This window comes from Ictalurus furcatus, chromosome 21 (genome assembly GCF_023375685.1).
Source record: "Ictalurus furcatus strain D&B chromosome 21, Billie_1.0, whole genome shotgun sequence".
NCBI classification, from domain to species: domain Eukaryota; kingdom Metazoa; phylum Chordata; class Actinopteri; order Siluriformes; family Ictaluridae; genus Ictalurus; species Ictalurus furcatus.
In genome coordinates, this window is record NC_071275.1 from 1,965,636 (window position 1) to 1,988,104 (window position 22,469).

At 37.8% G+C, this 22,469-nt stretch overlaps 2 protein-coding genes across 3 annotated transcripts in view; one reads left to right on the forward strand and one right to left on the reverse strand.

Annotated features, from left to right (window-relative positions):
• The window catches only part of ptpdc1a (protein tyrosine phosphatase domain containing 1a), a 35,983-nt gene extending 23,255 nt beyond the window's left edge, over positions 1 to 12,728 (reverse strand). For both annotated transcript variants that reach the window (XM_053653154.1, XM_053653153.1), the window contains exon 1: positions 10,501 to 12,728. The gene's annotated coding sequence lies outside the window, so the exon portion shown is untranslated. The remainder of the gene's footprint in view (positions 1 to 10,500) is intronic.
• Positions 12,729 to 14,282: 1,554 nt separating this feature from the next.
• barx1 (BARX homeobox 1) lies at positions 14,283 to 16,765 on the forward strand. Its single transcript, XM_053652342.1, has 4 exons — positions 14,283 to 14,615; positions 15,817 to 16,108; positions 16,386 to 16,470; positions 16,568 to 16,765. Exons 1-4 carry the CDS (start codon positions 14,333 to 14,335, stop codon positions 16,763 to 16,765), a joined length of 858 nt encoding a protein of 285 aa, XP_053508317.1. The 5' UTR covers positions 14,283 to 14,332.
• Positions 16,766 to 22,469: the final 5,704 nt, after the last annotated feature.

Genomic DNA, 22,469 nt, shown 5'->3' on the forward strand with positions numbered 1-22,469 from the left:
CAAAGGTATTCAGAGGGCTTGAGGTCTGCGCTCTGTGCAGGCCACTTGTGTTATTCTACTCCAGACTTTGCAAGTCATGTCTTCATGGACATTGCTTTGTCATGCTGGAACATGTTTGGGCCCCTTAGTTTTCCAGTGAGGGGAAATCGTAATGCTACAGCATATATAAGACTTCCTATACATTTGTGTGCTTCCAAATTTGTGACAACCGTTTGGGGAAGACCCACACATGGGTATGATGATCAGGTGTCCACAAACTTTTGGCCACATACAGTGCTGTGAAAAAGCATTTCGTCTATTTGTGTGTGTGTGTGTGTGTGTGTGTGTGTGTATCTCGTATTAAATTGTTTCAGAAATTAAAAGAAAATCTAAGATAAAACAAAGGCAACCTGAGTAAACACAAAATACAGTTTTTAAATGATAATGTTATTTATTGAAGCAAAAAAAGCTATCCAATACCAACTGGGCCTGTGTGAAAATGTATTTGCCCCTGTAATTACTAATTCCGAAATGTATGAAACCGCATTCACAATGGGGTTCAGCTGGACTAAACACAACCAGACCTGATTCAAATCAAACCCTGTTCAATCAAATCAACACTTAAAGAGAACTTTTTCAACAGCATGAAGTTGGTTAAAAGGTCTTACCCATTAACACACTGGGAAGGGTTACAAAGCTATTTCAAAGGCTCTGGGACTCCAACGAACCACAGCGAGAGCCGTTATCTCCAACTGGAAAAACTCAGCACAGTAGTGAACCTTCCCAGAAGTGGCCGACCTTCCAAAATTCCTCCAGGAGCACAGCAACGACTCGTCCAGGAAGTCACAAAAGAGCCAAGGACAACATCAAAGGACCTACAGGCCTCTCTTGCATCAATAAAGGTCACTGTTCATGACTCCACTATCAGAAAGACACTGGGCAAAAACAGCTCCATGGAAGAGAGGCGAAGTGAAAACCACTGCTAACCCAGAAGAACATTAAGACTCGTCTGAATTTCTCCAAAACACACCTTGATGATCCTCAAACCTTTTGGGAGAATGTTCTGTGGATTGATGAGTTGAAAGTGGAACTGTTTGGAAGACAGGGGTCCCGTTACATCTGGCGTAAACCAAACACAGAATTCCACAAAAAGATCATCATACCTACGGTCAAGCATGGTGGAGGCAGTGTGATGGTGTGGGGATGCTTTACTGCTTCAGGGTCTGGGCCTGGCAATAATTGAGGGGAACATGAATTCTGCTCTCTACCAAAAAAACCTAAAGGAGAATGTCCAGTCTTCAGTCCCTAAGTTGAAACTTAAGCGCAACTGGATTATGCAGCAAGACAACGATCTCTGAATGGCTCAAAAAAAAAGTTAAATGAAAGTTTTAGAGTGGCCTAGTCAAAATCCTGACTTGAACCAATTGAGATGCTGTGGCAGAACCTTAAACAGGAAGTTCATGCTCAAAAACCATCCAATGTGACTGAACTAAATCAGTTCTGCAAAGAAGAGTGTATTACAATAGTGTGTATTCTAAAAACAATGCATTACATGGATGCCAGCCTATGTCGGACCAAATATATTAATACATAAAATATTTAAGTTTATATTTACAGAATTTAGCAGACGCCCTTATCCGGAGCAACTTACAGATGTGCTTTGTAGTCTCTATAAGAAACACATCCACATGATATTGATCATATCAATATCATTTCACTATCAACTCAGGAGCAGCAAGATAAGACACATTAACCGTGGCGAGTTTAAGCTTTGGCTGTGTTTCCGCACGACACTGGACTAAACCAAAGAGCGGTGCTCACTTTTATCTGAACTTTGAAGTGATATTTCAAAGCGGCACAGTGTTCGGTAACCAGACCGTGTTCATGTGCACCTACCATGCTTTTACCCTTTCCTGATTCTCAGTCCAATACACCATAAGAGGCCAATAGACATAAAACGATCCTGCGTTCGGTTTGGGTTCTATGACAGCAGTATCACATGACAATGTTTCAAGACATTTCTCTGATGCACAATATGCATCACAATTAGGGCTGCAACTAACAATTTTTTTTTTTTAGATAATCTATTAATCTATTGTTTATTTTTTTAAAAATTCCATACACCAAAAATATTTCTCTGCAGCATTTTAAATCAACTAATACTACTACAGAATCTTAATTAGGCTTAATTAAATAACAGATCACTAACTGATGTACAGCATTACTGACAATTATCAGATAATCTTTCACAGCATGAAGAATATTCAAGTGTAATCAAGTGCTTATAACAACCAAATGAGCCACAAACTAATGAAAGGTGACAATATCCTGTGCATTTTCTTTACTGGGTCTGCACACTCTTTTTGCAACTATTCCATATGTCTTACCAGTAGTTCAAGCCCTGATTTGTTCAATTCTGAACAAAGAAATAACCGAATCATAAATAACTAACCAACTAAAACACCCCGATGCTATATTCATTTTGCTTGGGGCATGTATGATTGAAACAAATTAGTTTCAGAGAATCAACACTTCTTGGAAATCAACTTCTTTATGAACTAAAAGCAGGGTGGTGACTTAAAGGGGTCTGTCTGTCTGTCTGAAACGCTCCGATTGAGTTCCGGTTTCTCCAAAGCCCCTCCTTCTGAAAACGAGGTTGATAATGTTGTCGGTTTTACCGGATCAGTTCGAGCCCGAGTCTGATTCTGAATACACGGATGATCAAACAGATCATTCAGAGCCAACTTAGCAAGCACGACTTGAGCAGAAGTTTTTATTTTGTAACTCTCTTACCTTTCAGACACAATGTTATATCCGTTTAATTTGTCTTCTTCAAAATTTTAATTAATTACAAATGAATGGCGGCATTATGCTGAGATTTCAAATTGCGACGGAGATGTTTGCAGAAGTAATATCTGGACTTGGATCGAGGATCAGTGTTCTCTATTAGATAGAATAAATCCCTTTGTGGGAGACTATGAGCTTTGTAACTTTGCAGATCTTACACATGCACAAACAGATACATTACATCCATCCATCTTCTATACCGCTTATCCTTCTCAGGGTCACGGGGAACCTGGAGTCTATCCCAGGGAGCAGGGTACACCCTGGACAGGGTGCCAATCCATCACAGGGCACAATCACATACACACTCACACACCCATTCACACACTACGGACACTTTGGACATGCCAATCAGCCTACCATGCATGTCTTTGGACTGGGGGAGGAAACCGGAGTACCCGGAGGAAACCCCCGCAGCACGGGGAGAACATGCAAACTCCGCACACACAGGGTCACGGTGGGAATCGAACCCCTGACCATGGAGGCGTGAGGCGAACGTGCTAACCGCTAAGCCAGATACATTACGCACTAAAGGAAAAGGAAAACATTAAAAAGCTTCATATGACCCCTTTAAATGACTTCCCAAACCAGATATGTTAAAAATATAAATTTTGTGTATGCTAAGAAAATTAAACAACGTAAGATTTATCAATGCTACTGGCTTGAAAAATGGCTTACCTACTTACACGTTAATTGAGTCAAGTAGCTTCGCTGCTTGCTGTCTAACACTGCATAATGCACATGCTTCAGGCCATTTTTGTTTTGAAGCTAGAAACCCTTTGTCTCATACGCTAATTTGAGTGAATGATGCTCATTTTCAACCCATCGAGTTGTTATGAGGTCAGGGCTCAGCTGAAGATATTTTTTGTCATCAATTAGTCAACTGTCCAGTTTTGTTGTCTATGACATCCTCAGATTGTTGATGTTGGCTGTGAGGAGTGGAAATTGATGTGGTTTTCTGCTGTTGTAGCGCAAACACCTCAACGTTTGACGTGTCGTGCACTCGGAGATGCTTTTCTGCTCACCACAGTTTTAAAGAGTGCTTATTTAAGCTATTAAATCCTAAATGTTTCATAGAAGTTGCTTGATAGAGTTTGATAGAATCTGATAGACATCTTGTTGGAATGACAGTAATTATGAATTTCTGTTGAGTCTTTTCTAACGAAAACACATAATTATGAACACATAACACTTAATGTTGTGGACTATCCCAAGGCATAAACCTCTGATGGTTACACACCAATGGCACTGGAGATGCCTTCCATCAATGTTAAATAATTGTCCTCTTATAGAAAGCTTCACCATATCATCCATCCATCCATCTTCTACCGCTTACTCCTTTTCAGGGTCACGGGGAATCTGGAGCCTATCCCAGGGAGCATGGGGCACAAGGCGGGGTACACCCTGGACAGGGTGCCAATCCATCACAGGGCACAATCACATACACACTCACACACCCATTCATACACTACGGACACTTTAGACACGCCAAATCAGTCTACCATGCATGTCTTTGGACTGGGGGAGGAAACCGGAGTACCCGGAGGAAACCCCCGCAGCACGGGGAGAACATGCAAACTCCACACACACAGGGCCACGGTGGGACTCGAACCCCCGACCCTGGAGGTGTGAGGCGAACGTGCTTTCACCATTTTTTCTTAAATAATAAACATTTTTTATTAGCCTTAGATTATGTGCAACATACAGGTGTCAGAGTGGTGTGGTTATATAGAATCAACACCTTCTGACCAACCAGAATTCAGAGTTGTTTTTATTTTATGATGATCATAAACCTGCAAAATATGTTATTATATTTTTAGTGTCTTTGGAGTAAAAGTTTAAAACCCAGATTCACATTTTGTCCATGGAAATCTGAATTAGATACACAAAGTTACCGCACAGGCAAAACACATTATACCATTTTGCTCACCCTCAGTGAAACATGAGTCGCTTTTAGAATATTCCTTCCATGTTCAGGTTTTACGTGTTATAGAACATAGAGCAATTAACATCCACGTCATTACGTCACCGCGCCACGCCGTCCGACGTCCCTCCAGAATTTCACGTATCGACATACAGTTGGTCTTCGTCATGGTACCATATACAGTTTTGGGTGTTATGAACGCTTTAAGTGCGGTTAATTATTTGTCATGCTGTACGTGCAAACAGACGACTGCTTGAAGCCGTGGGCTACGTCCCAAACCGCGTACTTACCTACATGTATTTCTCCTACTATATAGCAGGTAAGTACACGGTTTGGGACGCAGTCTTACTGTCCTGTTTGCCGTCAAACGGTCGAGCACTGCCGTGTGTGATCGTGTCCTGTCGCACAATGCGGTGAAAACTCTCACACGACCTTAATAGTGTGATTAAGGTGTGTACATGTCTGCACGTCGATAACGCGACTGAAACAGGAATACTCCACACGTCTTAATTCCATTAGTGTTTACTTCGAGTATGACTTTAATCGGATTAAGGTAATAAAAAAAAAAAAATCTCTGTTTACATGCTAGTTTCTTAATCAGAGTATTGTCTTAATCGGGTTAATATCGGATTATTGTTGTCCATGTAAACGCACTGACTGACAGGCTGTCAGTAATCAAGAGCTTTTTTATATATATAATATATATATATATATAATATATATATATATATAAAATATATATAATATATATATAATATATATAATATATATATATATATATATAATATATATAATATATATATATAAAATATATATATAATATATATATATAAAATATATATATAATATATATATATAAAATATATATATAATATATATATATAAAATATATATATAATATATATAAAATATATATATAATATATATAAAATATATATATATATAATATATATATATATAATATATATATATAATATATATATAATATATATATAATATATAAATATATATATATAAATATATATAAAATATATATATATAAAATATATATATATAAAATATATATAAAATATATATATATATATATAAAATATATTTTATATATATATATATAAAATATAATATAATATTATATATATATATAAAATATAATATAATATATTATATATATTATATTATATTATATTATATTATATTATATTATATATATATATATATATAAACTGTGAGGTAGCAGTACAATTCAATCCACTTTGTGTATACCATGTTTGTTTGCTTTTGGTTTCAGTTGTGCTCCCTGTTAACGTAGCAACCAGAGGACTAAAACACTGCGGTAATGAAAGCCTTGTATTCTCTATAAATCTGTGGTCCAATAAGATACATATTCGTGTAAAGTCTGTTTTGTTAGCCCGGATTGTTCCGCTCCAATACCAGTCAATATTAAATAATGGCTTGATATTTATGTGTTTAACTTTATAAGTTGAGCACCCAGAGGAACGAAACCAGGCTCAAATTGCCCAGGCTGATTTGTGAACATTACTACGTTCTGTTTTCTGCCAGTGCGTAAGACCGTGAATCAGGAAACTGAAATATTTGACATGCATTTAATATCCATGCAAATTCATTTGACTTTGTCAGTATTGTGCAGTACCTGATTGTCTTGATTTCCCTGCCAAGTGAAAGGATAGTTACAGGACTGCGAAAGATAAATTGCAATCAGGCTATGCCAGAACAAGTTGTATGGTTATTAAAGACTGAATATAACTAAAATAGTGTTCTTGGGTTTACATTTCATCTTCTTGACACACCAGGTTTATGAAAGACAGATGCACAAATACCTCCAGCTATTTTTCTACTTGGCAGTGGGGTGGAGTTCTATGAAGTAATGAAAATGTGCTTGTGATTTCATTTATAGGGCAATAAAAGTCGTACGATGTTGTAGTATACGTAAGGAAACACAATGGGGCATGCTGTTATAGAAACGTAATCAACGTCGGGGTAGCCTGAAACAAAGCGCCGTTACTGCTACCACCCCAAAGTTAATTATTTTCCTAGAATAGCATGTTTTATACAACCGTTCGCTGCCTGCGTTAGCCATGTAAAAATCCACTTCCCAGTTCAAAACGGTTAATACAATACTGTTGGAGACATTAGCAGACATGGCAAACAATCCTTTTCAGGAATATAACTTCCGGCTTAAAATATGAAAGCCCGGAAGCACCTTTAACAGGGATGTACAAATCAATTTGAGCTCACTAGCTGACGTGCTATAAAGTGAGCGTGTCTTCTTTGGCATCCATTTCCACTAGCAGAGCAAAAATAAACAGAACATTTGACGATACGGTGTCTGAAATGTCACTTACTCTATATTCATTCCTTGTTTAGAGAACTGTTCTATAAAAGCAACACTGTAAAACATGATAGCCCCATTAATTTATGTCTTTTTTTTTTTTTTTCTCCTCTTTAGCTCCAATTGTCAAGTTTTGGATCTCGAAATCAAGTTTAAAAGCTTTCAAAAAAATCTTCGAATCAAGTTTACTCACGTTTTTAAGGCAGCAGGTGAACGTTCGTTTGCAAGTTTAACCAACTTGAAATATCTTCTAGAGAATATCGCACTCACAGTCAAGGTCTACGGTCTCATGACTTCAGTGAATCATATCCGTGCGATATTCAACATATCTGCACTCTAGCTCGTGCAATATCGCTTAAATACCACCATTTGCCATTGTAATTTACAGTTACATTTAAGTCCCTGTGAATAATTTATTATTACAATTAACACATTACAATGAGTGCATTAATACATTAATATAAACCCGTGATTTACAGCTGGAACTACTGTCAGAGCGACTGTAAGAGAAAATGAATCAAGACCTTCTGAGCAATCTGATTGTGAATATAATGCAAGTTGTTATAATTGTGTAATAGATGTGACATTTACACTCAGGTTGATTTGGAAAGTGTCGCATCACCAGCACAACCACAGCATTGTGAATTAATATCTGAAAATATAATAGTACAGTATAGGCATGCATTCATCCCTTTATTTAAATAAATGAATGAATGAAATACGTTCATTTATTTAACATTATGTAAATTTCTCTACAAATATAAATATCAAATCAAAATACTTGATTATTCAGACAGCTAATCATGTGGCAGCAGTGCAAATAAATCACATGCAACAGTGTCTGGAGTTCAAAGAGAATGTTGCAAAAAGAAAGAGTAAAACATCAAGTGAGTTACAGTTCTGGGCGGAAATGAGAGCGGTCAAAGGAGAACAGGTAGAGGAGTTTGAACTGACCGGATGGTTACAGTAACTCAAATATCCACTCTTTACAACCGAGGTGAGTAGAAGAGCATCTCAGAATGCCAAACCTCGACACAGATGAGCTGCGACAGCAGAAGACCACATCGGATTCCAATCCTGTCAGCCAAGAACCCATTTACCCAGCCTGCCTTGTGTCAACAGTTCAGGCTGCTGCTGCTGGTGATGTTATAACGGTAAAGGGAATGTCTTCATGGCACACACTGGACCACTTAATGTCAATCAAGCATAGTTTGCATGACACAGGCTATCCGAGCATTGTTGCTGACCGTGTGCATCCCTTTATGGCCACAATTTACCCATCTTGTAATGGCAACTTCCAGTATGATAAAGCACAAGTCATCTCAAACTGGTTCCGTGAACATGACGGTAAGGTCAGTGTACTACAATAGCCTCCACATCACCAGATATGAATCTAAAAGAGCATGTCTGGGAAGTGGTACAATAGAAGATTTGCAGCATTTAATGACCTGATAAAATCTGCAGCAGTTATATGATGCATCTGTCTCAACAGCAACCAGAATCTCAAAGGAATATTTCCAACACCTTGTGTAATCCGTTGAGGTATTTTTGGTGGTTGGGCTCTGTTCCTACCTAGTATTAATAAAGTGGCTGATGACTGTATATTTAATTTTACATATAGTATAAGCTTGTTTACATCATAGAAAATGAATGTTAACATTATATTGACAACTGTAACAACTGCAAACCCTGTCTAAAATTCACTCGAAACCTTTGACACCGGCAAATTGCAGTGGTACAAGAGGAACAAGACATTTTCGGACATGAAGTGACTGGAAAATAAGCAGCTTTGGGTGGGTTAGAGTAACTCCGCTTTGTGTTGGGCCTCTTCACATCACCCCATCGTTGATTATTTGCCCCAAAGTGTTTTACTCATGCATATATATATTTTTTTTCCATTACACATACACACTCTACGGTATCATGCAACTTGCTCCTTACTTCATAAAATGCCATCCATCCTGACTACATTTACATGGACAGCAGTAATCTAATCATTGACCTTACTCTGAGTAAGATAATATTGTGATTAAGGTGTTTACATGAGTCGCTTTTAGAATACTCCTTTCATGTACCCATGTTACATGTTATAGAACATGATTAGATTATCGGCACACGTCATTACGTCACCGCGCCACGCCGTCCGACGTCCCTTCAGAATTTCACGTATCGACATACAGTTGGTCTTCGTTATGGTACCGTTTACAGTTATGGGTGTTTTTATTGAATTTTTTTTTTTACGAACGCTTTAAGTGCAGTTAATTATTTGTCATGTTGTACGTGAAAATAGACGACTGCTTGAAGCCGTGGGCTGCGTCCCAAACTGCGTACTTACCTACTATATAGTAGCCGAGATACATGTATTTCGCCACTACAGGCCTATAGTAGGCAAGTACGCGGTTTGGGAAGCAGCCGTGCTCTCGTTTGCCTTAAAACGGTTGAGCACTGCCGTGTGTGATCGTGTCCTGTCGCAAAATGCGGTGAAAACTCACGACGTTAATAGTGTGATTAAGGTGTGTACATGTCTGTAATACACGTCCATAATGCGACTAAAACAGGAATACTCCACACGTCTTCATTCGATTAGTGTTTACTTTGAGTATGACTAAACGGATTAAGGTAAATAAAAATTGCTGTTTACATGCTAGCTTCTTAATCAGAGTATCGTCTTAATCGGGTTAATAGTGGATTATTGTTGTCCATGTAAACGCACTGAGTGACAAGTTGAAAAACAGCTCGTTATTTGTGCATCTTTTTCATAAGCCTTGTGTGGCAGGAAAACTATTCAGTTAAACATCTTGTCCCCCTCAGAACCTATCTGCAGTTACATGTGCACTGTCCTACAACTATCATGTGACTTGCCAATGAAACAGAGGATGCCAAATACAGCAAAAATCATTACAAAGTCAGGTGAATTTCTTGAAACATGTTGGTAGACAGACAAAAGAAACCTCGAGTAGAACAATCCAACGTTTTAGACTTGCCGTAATGCGAAGAGTAATAAGTACAGAAGCAGTTATACTTAGCCTCTTATTGTGGATTCATGAATAAACACTAACAGGATGCACACTGTTTACATGGCCGGGTGTGCCATGTAACGCCATCATTAGCCAGATCCCTCATGCAGAAAGCAAGAAAAGTACATATCTGGTACACATATATGCAGCAAAGATGGCTAGCCTTGCTGCAGGACCCAAGCTGTGTAGTGTAAAGCACGGCATCTTTGTATCCAGTGATAGCACGTTCAAAACAAAAACAGTCACCGTTAGCTAGCTAAACCAATCAGAGCTGTGCACGAGCTCGTTATATTGTAACTGTAACATTAGAGCAGAATGCAATGCTCATCTTCTTAGACAACAACCAATTAAGCTAATAGATGTATATCTGATTGTCAGCTACATACCACGTTCCTTCGCTTTAATGTTTATATCAGCTCTCGGTCATGACGCTTTGTGGTCCAAGCATCCTCAAAACAGCAGCAGCTCTGCTTAAATCGCAGCACTAATCCCCAATGTTTGCACCGTGTGTTCGCTGGCCATTTTCAAACAGTTACATTTTAACAGGTCGTTGGAGGACATACATAAGGCCTCTGATTGGCCATTTCGTGGTCACGTGACCAAAGGGACGCCGATGACGTTTCAGCTTTGAAGAATTAAAGGAAAAAAAAAGGTACAAAGCGCTCGAGAGTGAAAATAGACCGCCTTTCATTTCGAACTAAGAGGCCTCAGTGCACTGAGAGTCACATCTATGGGTAATTCCAATAAATAGCGAATAATAACAAACATGAGCCATTAGATTCAATTGGTAAATTTTGAGTGCAAGGCTTGCAGTGGCCAAAAACTCAATTTACCGTAAATAACTGAGGCGACTGTTCCAAATGTGCATGAAAATACACACCTGACATTCTGTGTAGATCCTAGGAGAAAGTAGGCTTAACGAAATCAACCAGTCAATACAACAACAATCCATCCATCGTCTATACTGCTTATCCTACAGGGTCGCAGGGAACCTGGAGCCTATCCCAGGGAGCATGGGGTACACCCTGGACATGGTGCTAATCTATCACAGGGCACAAACACACCCATTCATACATTACGGACACTTTGGACACGTCAATCAGCCTACCATGCAGGTCTTTAGACTGGGGAAGGAAACCGGAGTACCTAGGAGAAACCCCAGCAGCACGGGGAGAAACCGCAAACGCCACAGGAATCAAACCCCCAACCCTGGAGGTGTGAGGTGAACGTGCTAACCACTAAGCCACCATGTTCCCACAACAACTACTCATCATCATCATCATCATCATCATCATCATCATGTAATAAGTGATTAGGTTCCTGATTTGGTGGTCAACTTGCAGAGAGAATCTCAAAATCTCTTCCAGTTAAGTGGCTACTTAAACATCAGCTTTGGTTTGAATGGAATTTCTTCACAGATTCACTTGAACAGCCAGTTAGACTATTTTTGTAAGGTTTGAGTGATGGTATTTGTTACATAGCCAGTAACAAAATAAAGAAAAATGAAAAAAGTAATGAAAGAAAAACAACATTAGAGAGAGAACCAGGATGTCCAATCTTCTGTCCCAGAATCAGCACCATAGACACCACTTTGAAGAAGAGTTTTGTAGTTGCAGAAGACATCAAATCACAACTATTACCAAAACAAGACAATCCCAGAGAATATTCATAAAGAAAATAGGGGACAACAGCTTCAGGAGAGGGCCAGGCCAAAATAACAAACACATATCTAACTAACTCAAAAGCCTCTCTAAACTTACCTAAAAGAAAAGCATACAAAAGAAAGAAAACAAATTACAAGAACCCTTCCCTCTTTTCCTGTCAAACCATAAACCAGGAGAAAAGTCAGGAGTACCAACAAAAATGGCACCCTCTCCTTACATTCCCCAAAGAAGAAAGAAATAGAAATATTGAGCACACACTTCTGCTACAGCACAAACACCTGAGCTCACTTACTCAGAAGCAAAACAACTCTACATATAACTCGATTCTGGGACCAGGAGGAAGGCCTCATCTTCATCCTAAGAAGGCTCTCTCACGTCTCCACAGATCCGATATGGCTTATGTCTTCCCGCACACCATCCAATCACCTCCAACATCGACTAATTAGGTCCAGCTGGTCGGAGTACCTGCATGACGATGGAGGGCAGAAAACAAAACACCCAAACAGAAACACTAACACACCGTTATACATAAAGTAACATCCCTGTGACGTAACATATTTGATTGCTTTTACAGTTTTCAAAGATGATAACAAAGAGACTATTTAGCATACGGGGGGGGGGATAACAAAGATTTGCACCCCTATAGTAATAACAAGTAAAGGAATGGAATAACTGAAAGTAAATCATTCTAGCTAGACATAAATCTGAGGCTCAGGAATTATCATGCTGCTTATGCATTTGATCAGAATGCATCGCCGCTTATTCATAATACATATACTGCCGCCTAGTGGTTAAAATAAGGAGTTACTACAACTACATCCAACACCGTCCTGTGTGAAGTGCCTAGTTCTAGTTAGAATATTTTTTTCTCCAGTCAACTAGTTGAAATTACACTCTGCACTTAAAGTTAAATATTATGAAGAAGATGTATCCATCATGGAAATGTGGTTAGGGTAATCCAAGCATAACAACAACAACAACAACAACAATAAGAAGAAGAAGAAGAAGAAGAAGAAGAAGAAGAAGCGGAAGAAGAAGAAGAAGAAGAAGAGGGAGAAGAATTAAAACGTTTAAAACGTTTAAAAGCCTTGTTTTAATGGTGCAGACTACCCAGCAAAAATAGCAAATAGCAATAGCATTATTGGTAGTAGTATTACTAATAGTAGTCGTCGTTATTAGGGTTATTATTGTTGTTGTTGTTGTTGTTGTTCTCACTACTACTACTACTACTACTATATTATTATTATTATTATTATTATTATTATTATTATTATTATTATTAAATGGTTCGTTCGTTTGGTCTTTTAGAACATCCCTTAAACGTTCAGTGTAGAGCCCTATAACCGAATGATTCCTTTCCAGACAGGATTTTACATAGCATTCCTTTAGGAAGATTTTGAACGCCCCAGTAGACCTTTAGAGATAGTAGTCAAGTAGTAGCTCTACACTCAATATGTAGAACTTTTAAGGGTCTTAGGTATAATGTTCTGTGTAGAACCCTATAACCGAATGTTTCCCTAGAACGTTTTTTTGTTGTTGTTGTTGTTTTGGGTTTTTTTTTGAAGAACTCTTAATTATCCAGTAAACCCTTAAAGAACCATTGAAGAACCTTTTTTTCTCTAGGAGTGGAGTGCTATCATGTAGAGCTTCGTTTGTATTATTATTATTATTATTATTATTATTATTATTATTATTATTATTATTACTATAGTTAGGCCATTTGAATGTACAGCTCCTAGCTCATAATGGCACAAACTCATAATCGTAAATGTGCAGTCGTCCTGTGTGCTGGGAATGCTCCTCATGAAGAATGAACAATCTATTTGTCTTTTGTCAATTACCATGAGATAATATTTACAAACACCCACGTCTTCCTAGCTTTCAGAGCTTTTAACTCATCCTTGACACTGAGTCAGTCGACCACACAGTTGTTTCATTCTATGGCAATATTATTACTGCAAGGCTTACATTCTGTACGCGTTACATTGTACCACTAACGATGTTCTAAGATTGCATTAGTCTACTACTGGGCAGTTGTGGACTGGGAAACTAAAGCAAAATCCAACGGGCAATTTTTTTTATTCTATTTTAAATAGATACATCAACCAATGTTGTTATGTCCTATAGCTGAGGCAGTGCTACTGAAAACGTAATATTTTCAAAGCACTGATCCCCCTCTTTGTAAGAGAGGGTGTCAGAGGCTTTAAAGGAGGAGGGGCCATGTGTGACAAGACCTCCTTAAGCGTGTGTGTTCTGGACTCCAAACTTTCGTGGCAAAGGTAACACACTGCTCTATTCCATGGTGAGAGGATCAAACTTCCTATTTCAGCTGTGAGGACTCGAGCATGTTTTAGACATCCACAGAAGAAAAGGACGAGATTATTGCGTTCATGTGCACGGAGATCGGATTTCACTCTTTTTGCGCATTAAAAAAAAAAACAAAAAAACACTCCCTTAGCCGCGTCCAGGATGGCTCTAGTTAACCGGAAGAGCGGGATGGATGTTTCTCCGTGTGTGCCTCGGGCAGACATGTGAATTTTTACGCACCACCTCGATGCGAATTTTTACGCACCATCGAAAAATAGGGACTCGAAGCACGGAAGAAGTGTGTCGCGTCCAGAAAGGCGCAGTAATGATGCAGCATCCTCTGGAGATCGGGGCTCACTATTACCCTGCGGAGGCACAACAGGACCACAGATCTCACCGGTACAGAAGCTTCATGATCGAGGAGATCCTCACCGACCACCCGGACCACAAGGCCTCTCCTCCTGCCGGAGATTTACTCAAATTCGGAGTACACGCGCTATTGTCAGCACGGCCGTATCCAAATCACATAGGTAAGTGTCCATGTTTCCACCAAGGGCATATAAAGATGACTTTATGCACTTATTGCAATCCTGTTTAGAAAAGGATACTTAATGCTATTCATTGGGCAGATTAATAAATGCATATGTAAATCTTGAAAATAATAAAGTTATTATTAGGCATAAGATAATAAATATTTAATAATAATAATATCGGTTGCAGCAAAACTAAATGCCCGACATATTTCGCAAAGATCATGTTAATATCAAACCTAAGTGCAAAACACACAAAAACAATCTAAAATAATAATAATAATAATAATAATAATAATAATAATAATAATAAGATACATTTTACAACATTGTATAAACTGAGTATATTTACATTTGATGCATTGTTTATAAGCCGTTATATGATTACACAATGTAATTATAATGAGACACAAAGCATCCAAACTTGTTGGTGTAAGTATAAGTCTATGTTGAAGCTTTAAAAGAGATATTTATTTGGAACAGCCCAATTAGACTTTGTAAATATATGTTTTTGTGACTACAAAACGCAGTACGCAAAGCAAATAATCAATACAAAGAAGCGTATTATTATTATTATTATTATTATTATTATTATTATTATTATTATTATTATTATCCCAGCATAAGTCATGTGTATTACGGCCCTGAATCTGTTAGCTGTATTAGGCTCCTTTTCCACTCCATTGCAGAAGACAGGTAGAAGGAACTTGCTGAAGTTCTCAGTGTCAGTATTATTTAGTCATAGAGTACGAATCGGTGAGATGAAAATAATGCCCCAGTGTAGCCCACTGGTCTACTACCACTTCACTGAAAAAGATTTCTAAATCCAAATTGTACACTATTTCGGAATTTTTTTTTTCAGACTTGCATTCTGTTTTTAGGACAATATTTTACATTTCTAAAAGTTTTTGTTCAGTGTTGAAAGTGGAACACGGTGGGTTACTGGAGTCCGCCTTGAAGATGTCATTCTTTTAGAATAGAAATCATTCCCTGTATGCGTTTCCTATACTCCTGTATTTAAACTAGCAGCAATTGCAGACTATGAATGGGTTCTTTTTATTCTTTTCCTTGTTGACGATCAGTTATGGGTGCAAACTGGAGCGTTGGACACGCAGACGATAATATAGGCCTAAATTATGATTATTTGATCAACAGAACAGTCTCGTCCTGATAGCCGCCTCGTGTTTGTTTCTCTCCTCAGTGCTGAAGGCAGAGCAGAGCGGCCTGCTGAAGTTCCCCGTGTCCCCGCTGTCGTGTTCTCTCGGGCCGCCGCTCGGCTCTGCGCTGCTCGCCGGGCCTCCGGGGCTCGGTGTCGGCTCGGCTTCGCACCATCTCCCGCTCGACCTGCACCTGCGCGGGAAACTCGAACCCGGAGCCGAGGCGCTCAGCAAGACCAAGAAAGGCAGAAGGAGCAGGACCGTGTTCACCGAGCTCCAGCTCATGGGTCTGGAGAAGAGATTCGAGAAACAGAAATACCTTTCGACCCCGGACAGGTTAGGCGAGACTGTTTCCAAAAGAACTCACTCAAATAAATAAATAAACAAACAAACAAACAAATAAATAAATAAAAATGACATGCTGTATTATTATTGTTAACACATTTTGGGAGTCTTTGTGTTATGTTATATTCGGCACTGATATTGCACACATATTACTGCACTAATTAACCCCTACAACTGTGTAACGGTTTTGCAAGATAAAAGCCTTTTTCATGCTTAATCCACTGTTAAGCTATAACCTCATTTTATATAACACCTTGCGTTTATACAGAATAGACCTGGCTGAGTCTTTAGGTCTCAGTCAGCTGCAGGTCAAAACGTGGTATCAAAACAGAAGAATGAAATGGAAAAAAATTGTAAGTGTGGCTTTTTTTTGTGCTAATTTACACCGAATAAGCGCATGCTGTGTATAGGAAAATATGTTTCTATTCTTATTTGCTGTTTATTATAAAGGTATTGCAGGGAGGAGGGCTGGAGTCCCCCACCAAACCGAAAGGGCGCCCAAAAAAGAACTCCATACCTTCCGGTGAGCAACTTTCAGAGCAGGAGAGAGAGAGGACACGGGAAACCGAGAGCGCATCTTCATCCTCTTCATCATCGTCATCCTCTTCATCTTGTTCAGGCCAGTCTGAACCCAGTCAAGAGGAATAAACGTGCCACTCTCCGTCCATGTGAATCCAACTTACGCTTTAAGGATGCACAGGCTGACGGCCTCTCATGGATTGTTTCTTGTCGAAATCGACGTTTTGGCACTTAAAAACTGATCCAGACAAGTCAAGTGGACCGATATGATGTATTGTTTCCATTTTGCTAAAAAAAAAAAAAGAAAAAAGAAAAAAAAAAGAAACAAACAAAAAAAACAACAACAACAAAAAAAACACTAACATGGACTGCTGCTTAATCCTGTTTTTCTCTTTATGAAAACTTCAGAGCAGGGTTGAGCAGAAATGGGTCTCTCACTTTTTTCTTTTTTTTTCTTTTTTTTTTTTTTTTAAAAAAAAACACTTTACATTGTGTAAAGTAGCTTCGCGGGGTCTTTTTCTCTGCAATTCCTGTGCTCGGTGGTTTAACTATGTATGATATGATAAAAAAAAAATTAAATGTTCTTTTTACAGAGTCAGATGATGATGATTATTATTTAATGAATTAGCAATGAATTTAGTTAGTAGACCAGCATAATTACTCTGTGAATTCGTCTGATGCACTGAGGATGCGGTTTGGTTTCGAACAATTAATACATCACGGTATCGAACAAGCCTACTATATGTACCATAAATATATAGGCCTAAAATCGATGACATTGATTTTGTCTTACGTATGTAAGCATCCTGGGTGCATCTAAATCGCTACTGAAGTGGTTTATTTAGTTATTTCCATGCCGCACCACTTTGGCCCAAAAGTATTTACATGCACTAATGAAAAACAGTTATGGACAGTTGGGCAGTCAGCTGGATCTTTGGCGCATGATGAACTTGGGGATGGCACTGGAGATGGCAGGCTCTACTGTAATCTGTTTATGAGTGCACGATAGTTGAAAAGGCGTTTATGTATAACGCATCACATCCAGAAAAGAAAAGAAAAGAAAAGAAAAGAAAAGAAATTACACACGCTCTGTAATTTACTACAGTATTGTTTATCGCCCAAGTTTAAACGCTGCCTCTGGTCTTGAAATGTTTACGCACAGCATTTTCATTTAGCCTGCGTTATTTCCTTTTTAAAGAATTGGCTGCATGTGGAAATCATTGTGCTCGGGCTCTGTGGTAGACCAGCATGAAGTTGTATAAACACTGAGCGTTCTATATTGTTCAGTTTAAACTTTCCTGTCGGATATAGTGGAGCAAAGATGAGCTGTAACTAAGTTTTTTTTTTTGTTTTTTTTTTTTTAAGTTTTCATCCTCTTCCTAGCATATATGCGTGCCTCAAGGATTATGGGGTAACCAAATGTAATGGCGGTCCACGTATACAGGGTTAACGCACTTTTACTTTAACGCACTTTCTCCAACCACTGCACTTTCAAGTGAAAGTTACATGAGCATAAACACCAACAACAACAACAACAACAACATTACTGCGCATGCATAAAACACGGTGTTAATCCTTTAATTATGTGGCATTTCTGCAAAAAATAAATAAAAGTGTTAATTGAAATGGCGCATGGTATATCTAGCCTATACAACGTATTTAAATTTCCAAGGATATAGAAGAGCAATAGTGTTACGTTAGACAATAGCCTATATGACAGATGTTTTGTGAAACAGATTTTTTTTTTTTTACATAGAAATACAGTTAATATGGCAGTGCTTATACAAGATGGATTTAAAGTTAAATGGATTCATGCTATTATATTATAGATGCGAGCAGTGGGATTGAGAAGATTTATTAACTTGAACTTGAAAATGCGCTTTAGGAAGCAGATCCGACCTACAACATCTCTTAATAAAGACTCAGTAATTATTATTATTATTATTATTATTATTATTATTATTATTATTATTATTACTATTATTATTATTATTATTATTTTTATTTTATTATTTTTTTTTTTTAATATCGGTCTTGTGTGCAATTATGACGCTCGGGTCGTGCTGAATATTAGCCGAAATCTAATAAAAGTGTTCACAAAGACATTTGAAAATTAGGCGGACTTGTGTAGGTAATTAATGCCGTAGCTATTTCACTAATAGTTTTAAGATAAACTGTGCAGGCTATGCATGAAAGATCTTAGCCGCCTAGCCATATCTGAGAAGAAGAAGAAGAAGAAGAAGAAGAAGAAGAAGAAGAGAAGGAGGAGAAGGAGAAAAAAAAGAAGAGGCCTTGAAATATAGGTAAGCTTGTAAATTAAAGACAACAAGGGCATGCATTCTTTTCACAGCCTTTTAATTTAACAAAGTAAACTCAAATAACATAAGCTAAATAAAACAGAATATTTATGCCTTTTTATGTAATATTTGAGATAAAGTTTTACAATAATTAATGTATTGACCATGAAGAGGACCCTATTTAAAAATATATAATAAAAATGAATGATCGTGTGTGTGTGTGTGTGTGTGTGTGTGTGTGTGTGTGTGTGTGTGAGAGAGAGAGAGAGAGAGAGAGAGAGAGAGAGAGAGAGAGACTACTTCATTATTCCTAATATGTTGTATTAGTCACTTGGCCAGAGAATAACACTGCAGTTAGCTCCCTCACAAGTATACGAACATTGTATAAAATTCCTAAATACAGCTGAATTACTTTTGCTGTAATTTCACTTCAGTTTTGTCGCTAAGACTTTTTCAAGTCTATCTTTTGCATTTTAAATGTGAGAAACAATATGTTCAGGTCCCCTTGTTTACAATGGACCAATTCTATAAAGCCCAGATTCTGTCATTTCATGGAGCGAGTCATTTAGCATTTGATGTTTATTTTTGTCATTTGTTTACATGTGTATTTAACGAATATACCTGAAAGATTAGTTCTAATCGCATGGTGAAATATAACTATTCTACATCAACAAATGAACTTTTGGTCCATGAAATGTTTGGCTCTTAAACTAATTTCTTTAATAAAAAAAATGTATATTCTAAATAAGCAGCATTTGTACCACAATATAAACTGTCTTACTGGAATGGGATATTTTTTGAAAGGAATCATTCACAGCAGATTATAGGGAAAATATTTAACGTTCATTTTAGTCCCGTGCTACAAAATAACATCACCAGACTTGTGATTTTAAGGTAAAAAAATTAATAATAATAATAATAATAATAATAATAATAATAACTGAGTAGATCTGCTGGGAGTGAGACTTTTAGTAATAAACTTCAATGTACTTGCAAATCTAATTGTTCGATTTTAGTGGGGATTTTATCAGACAGATAGACACACACACACACACGCTCACACACACACACGCACACGCGCTCATACACACACACGCTCACACACACACACACACACACACACACACGCTCACACACACACACACACACACACACACACACACACACTTTGGTTGCTATCTGATTCCGGTTGAAATATGTTTTATTTCCCAAATATCTCATTCATTAATCCCACAAAGACAACTGCAATCACAAATTAGTATTGACCGTGTAATCTAAGGTGAATCAGCTGAATTTGTTAATGCCCTATATGTGCAAAACAAATGCCAACCTCGAGACCTTGGCAATAGTTGGTCATATTTTTTTTATAAAAACATAGAAAGATCGTATTTCATGTAATATTTCATTAAGCACAATATAAATAATAAGTCTACATATATTCGTCACTGTGCCAGTTTTTGTACCTGGCTAGGTACCAATGCTATAATGTAGAGCTGTCTTAATTACACATATTTCATTTGGTTCTTGTCCACCTGGCCAGTGAAGCAGTCTCTCCTCTCACTAGTAGTCCATAATTACTTCCTTCGAGTATGTTTGAGGGCAGCTTCTCTGCAGAAAGAAAAGAGAGGCAATAATCATGTGAATTTCCCTTAGAGTAAGGCGCGTTGAATTATGCCAAATGCTTCAATTGTGCATAATACATAAACAAACAAACAAACAAACAAACAAATAAATACACTCTCAGAAAAAAATGACTAAACTGTAACTCATTTGTCTATATGTATATTTTACCTAGAACGGTTTCAATAATGTAAGCACTACCTTTAATTGTTTAATCTTAAAAAAAAAAACGAAATATTGTTCGTTTATGTACCTTAAATCATATTAAAAGGTACACAAATTCACCACCCCAGCGACAAGAAATTGCACAGTTGAGTTGTTTTTGTTTTGTTTTTTATTGTTTTTTTTAAAAAAAAATTATTTTTTTTTTACTGGACCTACATACATATAACTCTTTTGCACCTGTAAGATCCCTTTATGAGAGGTCTGGTTAGACAGTTATGATTTACTTGTATATGCAAGTGTCCTAATAGGCGCAGATTACAATCACAGATCCACAGTGAACAGACTGGTGCAATGTTTGTTCAGGGATGTTGTTATCTTTTAGTCGAGTGACTATGAAAGGTCCCAGTCCAGCTGCAGTGAGCGCTTGCTGATAGCTATGTTAAAGAGCAGATTGGGAGCTTTCAGAGTTTATAGGACACGGCGTGCTCCTTTCAGCTTAAGTGTTTGTTCTTGAAGACACTTAATACCCTGAGTGCACAATAACAGCGGTGTAAGATCCCCGAAATACCGCCAGTTCGTTTGCTTTTTCATCCCTCTGTATTAGCGCTCCTCAGCTAATGGCACATTACATTTTTGCAGTCCTTCCAGCGTCAATAACGCAGATCCCTCCCGTACAAAAGAGATGAGCTTACCGCACAGGTGGTGAAATTTTCATCTCTGAACTATTTCGGTTGCACAGCTCGCAGCAAGTCAGCGGACACGTTGTCCTTTTCCAGTGAATGAAATCCAAAACAGTGTTGAAAGTGTAGCCTAATGGTACAGGAACGCTTTAATGCGCGCGCACAAATAAACCCCGAGTGCTCGAGATTCCAATGTATAAAGAATGAACTCCACGTAAGTCATAGATGTAAATTAAATTTTAAAAAATGTTTTTTAAAAAAAAACACAAATAAAGCAAACATGCATGTAATTCAAGTTTGCATTGCCTCACTGCTGTGCAGTTGGAATGTTATAGACTGTAATGTGCATCTGGACACGTGCTTACAAACAGGCAGTGCAGCTTTTCTCTTGGTGGTCCTTTGCAGCAGTGTCACCGGAGGATTGAAGGGATGGAGAAGGAGGGTTAGCATGAACATCTGCTCTCTTCACTACCTTCCTCTGTCTCAGTGAAACGCCTGAGCCATTCGTCAGTGCTCACCCGTGAACGTGATCATTATACAGATTAAAGACAGGTGCAGCCACACTCGCCCTGGTGAAGGTGAAGGCCAAGACAGATTCTGTTCTGCAGGCATAAGCTACCGACAAACCTGTGATACACTAAGAAAATAATATTTTTATAATATATATTTCTATATAATATTTTTAAATTGTTCCATTTTTTTTTTACAAAGGTGATATTATGTTGGAAACCAACATACAACCTGATCTCAAGCAAACATTTCAGGGACATTCTAAAACACTTAGAATTAATTTTTTTTTTGCTTAATCTACGAAAACAACGACCAAGTGACACCATTTATATTTAGAGGATAGAGACAGTAGTTATAGCTAATTTATAGGTTTTTTGTTGTTGTTGTTTTTTGTCCCCCAAGTTGCTGCTTTAACACATTAAGCCAGGTTTACATAAGTTTACAAATGGAAATCTCAACGTGAATCTCTGCCTTTTTACCTGGGCTTTTTTTTATTTATTTTTTTATAAACATTAATGCTTAATAAAATCTGGGACAAATCTGATGTTTCTAGGTAGCTGT

What these genes read in the sequence shown, in the direction of transcription:
- barx1 (XM_053652342.1), top strand. Translation starts at nt 14,333, where the DNA reads ATGCGAATTTTTACGCACCATCGAAAAATAGGGACTCGAAGCACGGAA. An exon ending in TACCTTTCGACCCCGGACAG is followed by an intron (nt 16,109 to 16,385) that starts GTTAGGCGAGAC and finishes GCGTTTATACAG; the next exon opens with AATAGACCTGGCTGAGTCTT. An exon ending in GAATGAAATGGAAAAAAATT is followed by an intron (nt 16,471 to 16,567) that starts GTAAGTGTGGCT and finishes TTTATTATAAAG; the next exon opens with GTATTGCAGGGAGGAGGGCT.